The sequence below is a fragment of the Castor canadensis genome, chromosome 8 (genome assembly GCF_047511655.1).
Source record: "Castor canadensis chromosome 8, mCasCan1.hap1v2, whole genome shotgun sequence".
Lineage (NCBI taxonomy): Eukaryota > Metazoa > Chordata > Mammalia > Rodentia > Castoridae > Castor > Castor canadensis.
In genome coordinates, this window is record NC_133393.1 from 85,586,946 (window position 1) to 85,596,682 (window position 9,737).

The 9,737-nt window shown below is 40.5% G+C and overlaps 1 protein-coding gene and 1 pseudogene across 1 annotated transcript; both read left to right on the forward strand.

The window, feature by feature from the left end:
- The first annotated feature begins 1,668 nt into the window (after positions 1 to 1,668).
- LOC109675472 (olfactory receptor 8S1-like) lies at positions 1,669 to 2,628 on the forward strand. Its single transcript, XM_020152166.1, has one exon. The coding sequence runs from the start codon at positions 1,669 to 1,671 to the stop codon at positions 2,626 to 2,628; it is 960 nt and encodes a 319-aa protein (XP_020007755.1).
- A 5,794-nt stretch (positions 2,629 to 8,422) lies between these two features.
- LOC141425505 (protein kish-B pseudogene) lies at positions 8,423 to 8,643 on the forward strand (annotated as a pseudogene).
- Positions 8,644 to 9,737: the final 1,094 nt, after the last annotated feature.

A 9,737-nucleotide genomic window follows, 5' to 3' on the forward strand; every position in this document is an offset into this window, starting at 1 on the left:
AGATGTTATCTAAAACATCTCCTACCCCTCTATGATCAACCTCCTTGTCTTTCTCTGTAGCCTTTTTTTATTTTTACCCCATACTCAAAAACTAGCATCAATCTTTAATACCTCAGGATTAAATAAGCCAACACCTTCCCTTTGATGAATGATTGCAGGCTTGATTTGCTTGTATGTCTAATTGGCCTAGGATTTAAATGAAAACATTTGATGTTGATTTTTAAAGAAACTTTAGTTGGAGGTGATGTTTAGGAGGGGAGAGGAGTATGAGGAGGCTCCTTTCCTTGTTATAACTTGAAAGCCAAAGGAGGTAAGTAGCTGCTGCCTTCTTTCATATGAGATGTGAATACAGGGCAGAGAGGCTTTCAGAATAGTATGAGAGGTATAGTTTGACACTAACATGGAATGGGTGGGGATGAAGCCAAAGAAGTGCTGATGTATGGTTATTACTATGTTGTAGTCCTTGTCCCCCAAAGAGCTCTCAATCTGGAGGAGTAAAATGAGATACGTATTTGACATGAGGAAATAAGCAGAATTCAGACTATGGCAAAAGGCAAAGAAACTATGGGCTAAATAAAGGGGCCACCAAGATAGGCTATAAGAAAAAAAAGCAGGTGTTCAGGTGACATTGAAAAGTGCATTTGGATTAGTGGAAGTAAAAGGCGGATATTTAAAGTGGAGAAAAATGTGAACAATGACACAGAAACAAATAGACCTTTTAGGTATCAAAAGTAAACAAAATGGCTAAGAAGTTAAAGGAAGATGAAGGAGAAAAAAATGTTACCAAGCTTAGACATTGAGAAGATAATTAGGGGAAAAAGTGTAATTTATTTTCTGGTTCCTGTGCTTGTTGTCAAAATAACATTATAAAATATCCCTGAATATGACTTCTTACAGGAAAAATGGAGATAAAGCTCCTTATCCCTGGGATAAGAATTTCCTGACGATTCTCACAGAATTTCCTTGAAACCAAAATAGTGGTTGAGAAAATGCTCTGTATATAAGGTCTTATTAGAATTAAATGTGCTGTCTATGAAGTAAGGAGGAGGGTCACATCGATGCATAGGCATCAGGTATTTTGCCTTCATGGGGTCTGTTTCCCCACAAATATTAAAGTTTTTATTTTATGATTATATGTCTATAAAGATAAATATAATCTACTCTGATTACATTCATTTCTTCTTCTAAGCTTTAAAGAAATAAAAACGTTTCCATCGGCCCCAGAAGAATTGCAGCCCCAGGCACTGCATTTACCGTGCCTGATGAAGCCAGCACTAGGAGCCACTGGACGACTTTGAACAATAACAAAAACAAAATGGCTGAGAAATTGGGAGAGAAGACAAGACATAAAAAAAAACACTGCAGATATGTGCTAGAATTTATAGAATTTTTGAACTACAGGAAGAGTGCAATAGAAGCTAGGTACCATGAGCCAGAGACACTTACTCTCTGGTAAATCTGAAATATGCAAAGAGTGTGACCCAAGATTAAAAACTCTCACTGAGATACAGGTGAGGACAGCTTTGATTTACCTGAGGAGAGAGTCGAGGCAAAGCAGAAAGGGATGTATGAGAAGAACGGGTGATATCCCTAAAGAGATAGGAAGAATTGTACTTCATCTCACCCCACCCCTCTTTCTATTTTTTTCCAAGAAAATATCATTCACAAATGGCCTGGAGGAACCACAGCACCGTCACTGAGTTTATTCTCTTCGGGTTGTCTGCTGACCCCCACATCGAGACTCTGCTCTTTGTGCTGTTCCTGGGGATTTACCTCCTGACTATGATGGGGAACCTGATGCTGCTGCTGGTGATCAGAGCTGACTCCCACCTCCACACCCCCATGTACTTCTTCTTGAGCAACCTCTCATTCCTGGATCTCTGCTTCTCTTCTGTCACAGTGCCCAAACTTCTGAAGGACCTCCTATCTGAGAAGAAAACCATCTCAGTAGAAGGCTGCTTGACTCAGGTCTTCTTTGTGTTTGTCACTGCAGGGACTGAAGCCTTTCTTCTTTCAGCCATGGCTTATGACCGCTATGTCGCCATCTGCCACCCACTGCTCTATGGCCAGATAATGAGCAATGAGCTCTGTGTGAAGCTGGTACTGGTGTCATGGGGCCTGGCCTCTCTTCATTCAGTAGTCATTGTGCTCTTGGCTGCTAATCTGGACTTCTGTGAGGCCCAAACCATACACCACTATACCTGTGAGCTGCCCTCCCTCTTTCCTCTGTCCTGCTCTGATATCTCAATCAATATTGACATCTTTATCTGTTCCATCTTGTTGCATGGGCTTGGAACCTCTCTACCAGTCTTCTTCTCTTATGCTTGTATTGTATCTACAGTCCTGACCATGAGCTCTACCATGGGCAGAAGCAAGGCATTTAATACCTGCTCCTCTCACCTTATTGCCGTCATGCTGTTCTTTGGGTCAGGTTTGGTTCGCTATCTTATGCCCACCTCTGGATCGTCCCTGGATTTGCTCTCCTCCTTACAGTACAGTGCAGTCACACCCATGCTGAACCCCCTCATCTACAGCCTGAAGAAGAAGTTGGTGAAGGCGGCTGTGAAGAGAACTTTGGGGAAATGTCTACATAATTTCAGGTTAACAAACAAGGACAGAGAAGGGTAAGAAAAGGGTTTTATGTTGCCAAGTGCTTGAATTTAAGGTAGAGTTTTGGACCACTGAGTTAAAGGGAGTGCTCTCTCTCTTTGTGTATATATACAAATACACATATGTATACATGTGTGTATACATATATATGTATATGTAGGTACACATATATATTAACAATGAAAAATAACATAAACAAAATTGTATTTAGATATAGTTCATACATAAAATCTATGGCCTGTCTTTTCTTTGTTCTTCTTCCTAGGATGCACAATTAATTAAATATTGAACCCCATAAACTGATCGTTTATGTATCTTATTTTTTACTCTTATCATTGGTCCACTCTGTTATAGATTTTTCTGATTTATTACCTTCTATAGCTGTTATTCTATTTTATTTCTTTGTTATCATTTTAAGCAAAAGTCTTAAACGTATATATGAATTTCAAGTTTAAAAACAAAATATATTGACATCTCTGTGACAGACTACAAATCCATTTTGTTTTGACAATCTCCCTCTTCCTCCTACCTTGTATTCTCCTCCCTCCAATTTTGTTCCTACATTGTTGGGTTTTTGTCCCTGTATATCATCAGAAAGCCATAAGCTTTACATTCAAATCCGGATTCTAACCATAATTTCTGTGGTTTTTAGGCCTCATTCTGTGCTTAAGTTTATTTAGTATTCACTAACATCCTGTCGTGGCGCCTGTCCCCGTTTTACTTCCCCTCTTCCACAGCACAGCATAATGGCAGAAGCCTGGTCTTGAGGCCTGTTGCCTTGGCTCATCCCTTTGCTCATATAAGCTTTTGGACCCCAGAAGTTATCTAACTCCTCTGTGCCTCAGTTTGTTATTTATAAAATTGGGATAACAGTATCATCATAGGCTTTTGGGAGAATTAAATGAAATGATATATACAGAGCACTACAATAGTAGTAACCATTATGTGAGAGCCCCATCATTATTCCTGAGTTTATTTTATTCCTTTTTTTTTTGGAAAATGCACTTATTTAGACTTTCTTAAGAAATGAACATTATGACATATCCAAGACCTTGCAAATCTGAGCATCTCATTACTTTGACTCTACATATGAATGAAAACTTGTCTAATTTGGGATACCATTTTTCCCCTTGGTATTTTTTTGTCACCTGGCATCTAATATTCTTCAGAAGTTTAAGGACAACAAGACAAGTTTTGCCATAAACAAAATATAGAAAACAAAATAACACTAAGCACAAAAGCAGTAAAAATAAAGTTGAAAAAGTAACATCACAAGCGGAGTGCTAGTGGTTCACATCTATAATCCTAGCTGCGTGGGAGATTGAGATTGTGAAAACTGTGGTTAGAGGACAGCCTAAGCAAAAAGTTAGTGAGACCTCTCACATCTCAATCAATAACTGGGCATGGTGGTACACGATGCCATCCCAGCTATGGTGGGAAGAGTTAAAGAGAAGGATCATGGTCCAGGCCAGTCTCAGCAAAAAGTGAGACCCTCTCTCAAAAATAACCAGAGAAAACAGGGCTGGAGGTGTGGCTCAAGTGGTAGAGCACCTGCTAAGCAAGTGCAAAACCCTGAGTTCTAACTCCAGTACCATGAAAAATAATTAATAGTAATAATAATATCACAGAAAAAATATAATAAATACATAATAGTGGAAATGCAAACTTTCAAGTTTATAAAAAATGCTATATGATAAAAACAAAATAAAGGTTTAAGCAATGTGACTCATGAAGGTTGAAAGTTTTTTTTAAATTGTGGTGAGAGCTGAACTAGAAAATGTATATAAACAGAAAGCGGTTGTCAAGATATAGTTGTCACCCAAAATTAAATATAGTAAGTGCTCAGCAAATATTTGCTGGTTGAATTAATATCATTTTCAAATTTTGAAATCTACCATCCACAATGATGTCTATAAGCCACAAAGAAGATATAATAACTGTGAACCCTAACTGCTCAAATTATATAACATAAAATCCCATAGAAAATAACAAGGGAAATGAACAAATTAACAATAATTGTGAAAGAATTTTACACAACTTTTATAGTTCTTAACCAAGTAAATGGAGAAAACAAAAATAATGATGAGGAAAAACAGGATAACATAGCAATGTTCTAATATATAACTGTGTATCCTACTAATGTGTACATATGGTGTACTTGCAAAAAAATGATCAAATAAAAAAGTCATAGAATTCCAAAAAGTAGAAATGAAACAAATTAAATTCTCTCTTCATAATGTGATAAAATAACAAATATTTGACAGATGTACATTGAATAAATAGAAACCAAAAAAACCCAAAGAAGCCAGGCATGGAGGCATGTGCCTATAATATTAACTACTCAGGAGGTTGAGGAAGTTGGAGTTTAAGGCCAGTCTCGCCAACATAGTAAGACTTCGTCTCAAAAGGAGAGACAGACACAGACACAGAGAGAAAGGGAAAGAAGGAAGGGAAGGAGGGAAGAAGGAAGGGAGGGAAGGAGGAAGAAGAAAAGAAATATAAACATTTGGAATTTTTTAATAGCCCAATAAACATATTTAGATCAAAGAGAAACTCAAATAAATAAAATAATGAAATACTACATATTGAAACATGTATAATAAGAACAAAACAGAAACATGAGCTAATCCTCCAAGGAAATGATGCTGAACTTGTTTCAAATCATCATTTTGATTCAGCAAGCCACAGCACTTCAAAAAAAGGATATCAGATAATTGGGGATAGTACTTAGTTTATGAAAAAACAAAAACAGTTCAGCAGACTAATGAATAAGATCTAAGTTACCCAGCTACATAAACAAGATTCTGGATTATAAAACCAACTTGTGATACTTTAATAATGCAATAAAAGGCTTCTATTGACAAAAAGAAAAGAAATATAGAACAGAACAGAAAATCAGAGAGTGATGACAAGAAAATGGTGAAATAAAGACTTTTCAGTGCTCATCCTCTCATTAAATAAAAAAAAAAGGCTGAACAACATTCCATGCACAAAAATACCTTCATAAGAGCTAAGGAAACCAGGTGAGAGATTATTGCACTGGAGTATAGTACAGATATGAGAAAGGACATATTGAAGAGGACAGGAAGGGCAGCTTCCAATTACCAGCATCACCCCTGCCCAACCCAAGGCAGCACAGCATGGAGAGAGGAACCCTCCTCATGGGGAACGGAGAGAGAAGTGAAGACTGATGTTTGCCTCAGAGCCCAACACTGGACCCACCTCAATAAAACTCAGTGTTAGGCAGGCCCCCAGAGACTCAGGCTCCAAGCCACTACCTTCGGACTGAGCCTCCAAGCTTGCCCCACTGCTAATCATACCCCAGCAGATTAGGTATAGCATCAGACTGGTCCAGTGGGCCCATGCTTCAGGCCCACCCCAGAGCCAAGCATACTCTAGCTGTCCCAACTCCAGGCCAGCCCCCACATCCTTAATTATCAGCATGGCACCTGAGGTCCCAATCTCCAAGCCTATAATGGTGCCATACCAGCCACCAAACCACAAAATCCAGGCTGACTCCAGCAGCTTCAGGTTCCAAACCACTTCCAGAATTGGACGGCCTCCAAAGCCCTAGATTTCAATGCTGTGCAGTGCCAGGCTACCCTCCTTAGTCCTAGTCATCAAGTCAACAGTCACAGAACCAGCCTCCAGGCCTGCCCCAGGGCCAGTCCATTTCCCAGTCTCAGATTCTAGGCCCACCAGATGATCCTGGCCCCACAGCCAGACCAGCCCCAATCACCACAGTATCTACACCATACCCATCACCACACAAGCTTCAGTATCCCCAGGCCCTAGGCCAGCACCATAGATCCAGCTTCTAGAGATTTTCCCAGCCTCAGGTCAGCACACTGGTGCCCCAGCTCCAGGCTAGGCCCTGCTGACCCAAGATACAGTACATTCCACCACCAAACAGTCTCTGTAGCCACAGATTTCAGGCCTATCTCAACACCAGGCCATCCCCAGCAACCACAGTCTACACACCATCCAAGGACTCAGACTCCAGGCCTGCCCCAGGCTCCAACCATCCCAGTACTAGGTTCACCACAGCACCAAGTCAGCAGCCCCAGCCTCAATAGACATGGGCTCCAGGCCTTCCAAGTGGCAAGCTAATCCCTGAAGTAACCCCCTCTCCAGCAGACCTAGGATCCAAGTCTGATCCAGTGGACCCAGTGTCCAGGTGGAGCTTGATAGACCCTAACACTGGACCAGGACCCAAAGCCAGGCTCCAGGAGTACCCCTCTGGACCCAGGTTCCAAGTCAGCCCCCAGACCCAGGCCAGCTCTTGTGTACCTAGCTTCTAGGCTAGCCCCCATGGACCCTGCCTCCTGACCAACACCCATACACCCATCCTCCAAGCCAACCCCTATGGACCTATCCTCTAGGCTAGGTTCAAACCAGCCTCTAAGGACCCAAGCTCCACACCTACCCCAGCACCAGGAGCTGAATACGAATATTCCTGGGAACACTAACACCCAGGTAACTACATGCACATGTAAGGGAAATGTTGGGATTACCACTTGCAGATACATCTCTCTGACTGACTCCCAAGCATGTGAGAAATAACTAAAATAGAGCTAAGTTTACCTGTCTTGAGGATAAGGAGACACAAGAAGGCCAGAGTGCAGAGTGGGTGCCTGGAAGTAGGACTGGCAACTTGCCTACTGCCACACCACAAGCACACAGGGGTAGAGATGCCCTTCAGATAGCTAGTCTTTAGTCACAATGAGCAAAACAACAGTACAAAGGCCATGAAAGAATCATCAAATAGAATAATCATAACAACCCTTTTAAAAATGTTGGAAGCATCCAGGCATGGTAGCACACATCTGTAATCTCAGTACTCAAAAGGCTGAGGAAGAAAATCCTGAGTCTGAAGCCATTTTGAAGGGAGTTTGACACTCCAGTTCCTTCCAGGTTCTTGAACCAGGCACCCATATCTTGTAACCAACACACTGAGGCTTCTTTGTTTTGGTTTCTAGTTCATATGTAAGTGGCCACACTGGAGGTGTGTAGCAGAATTGCCTATCTAAAACAGTGAGTGAGTATTCTCAAGGTATCTGCCAGTTTTGTCTAATTGCTTGTTCTAATATACTTTATCTGGTATACTTCGAGTTCATAGTGACATCTTGTGGCCCTTGATATAATTACAAACTGGTCAACACTATAAGCTATATGATTATTTAAATGATGGGAAATTAAATTTTTCATTCCAATAAAAGAGATAATTGCTCTTTCTGGTCCCCTCAAGGAAGTTTCCAGATCACTAGAAACCTGCTCCTCACTAAAGAACAATCCTTGCTACTGTCCTAGGGATCAAAGTCACTGAAATGCAGGGACAAAGTATCCATGACATGCAGTCATCTCACAGCCTACAACCAAAAAACATACCCTATTCCTGGATCAGCAGGAACTTTTCTGGACCATCTGGAAGGATCCTATAATGAATTGGTTGGTCTATTAAGTATCTAGGGCTCATATAGTCTGAAAGACTTAAATTGGAGGGTGATCATTTGGCATGCATACAAAAACTTGAGAAGGGTTTGGGGACTGAGCAGATATTGTGAAAGTGGGTTCCTAATTTCTCTTTGGTTGCTAAGCCATCATAGGAAATGCTGCATGCCTGTATACCAGAGTCTTCAGCATGGTTTTTAAGACTTTAAAGGAAACTTAACTACACACCATCTTAGGCCATCCAAACTGGGACTTACCTTTCTGCTTATTGTGCATGAGTGCAATGGCACCACTTTGTGGTACTTATTCAAAAACATGGAGTAGGATCCTGGACCCCTGGCCCAGGCTGGGTCCAGTCACCATGACAAACATGTACTCTTTGAATGGGATTCTGGTGTTTAGTTTGTTCTTTGTTTGCACCTGTGCTACTTCAAGAAAGGACATCTCAAAACCTGGCTGCTCTCAGAGAAGAAGGGAGTATGAGGTATGTTTTACAAAGCTCCTGTGATTGGAACTAGGTTGTACATTGCTGTGGTCATCGCCAACATTGTAATGACCTTTTACCTTCTGTTTATAAAGTGAATTTCAAAGTCACCAATTGATCAACTGCCAGCAAAGGGGATGGGAGTTAAGATCCTGTCGGAAGCCTGAACCTAACCTAAGATATGACATCACAACATATGTGCCTGCCATATATAGGGGAACATCTTTATGGTCACAAACATTACTTATGCTTCAGAGGACTCCAGAAAATCAACTTCCTTTGATCTATGTGTAAATCAGCTCTCAGAGGCCAGTGTATAGTGTCCAGATAAATTACACTCCCAGTGATAAGATTACATAACTCCTGCTTAAAATCCTGTCACCTGGGCTAGGGTTGTGGCTCAGTAGTAGAGCATTTGCTTTGTATGCTCAAGGCCCTTAGTTCAAACCCTGGCACTATGATAACCTATCACTTATTTTGTTCCTCTGCACCCTCATCAGGATCTTTTGTACTGAGACTCATTAGTGAAGGACTTAGGCTGTGTTCAGACTTCTTGGAAAGACAGAGAATTTCCACAACTGGACTTTTTTTCACTAGTTTTCATGGATATGGCAAATTAGAGATGGAGGGTGCTGGGTGGGAGATAGGAATTTTAAAAGGCCAAGAAACTGTTTGGCTTGAGAAATGTATCTTTTTATCCCCATCTAGGAACCTAAGAGAGCCTGACTCTGACTGCACAAAAGAGAACAGATGAAGCAGCCTGTCATGTGCTGGTAGCTTAAGAGTTTTGCCAAAAGAATCAGAGCTTATTGAAATTTGGGAATTATCTCTAATGAGACCAGAAAGCAGTGACTGAGACAAGAAAATACCTTCTGTTCACCAGTATCCCCAAAGAAGACTTCCCTCGATCAAACAGTACATGAAAAAGGAATCAACTCTTGCTATTTCATAAAGCTTTTTTTCTGTTTTCCAAATTACTTAGCACTAAACTGTTACTCAGTTTTAAATGCCACCATGAGGAGAAAAAGAAACTATTGAAGATATAATTGTTTAATATATTTGCAGTTATGGTAGAAGAAATAAATCAGTATGTCAGTTCATATACTAGTAAATTCATCTAGTATAAGAATTTATTGTGATAATAGATGGAGATTTTGTCACGTTATAAAAAATACAAATTTATTCTTTAAAA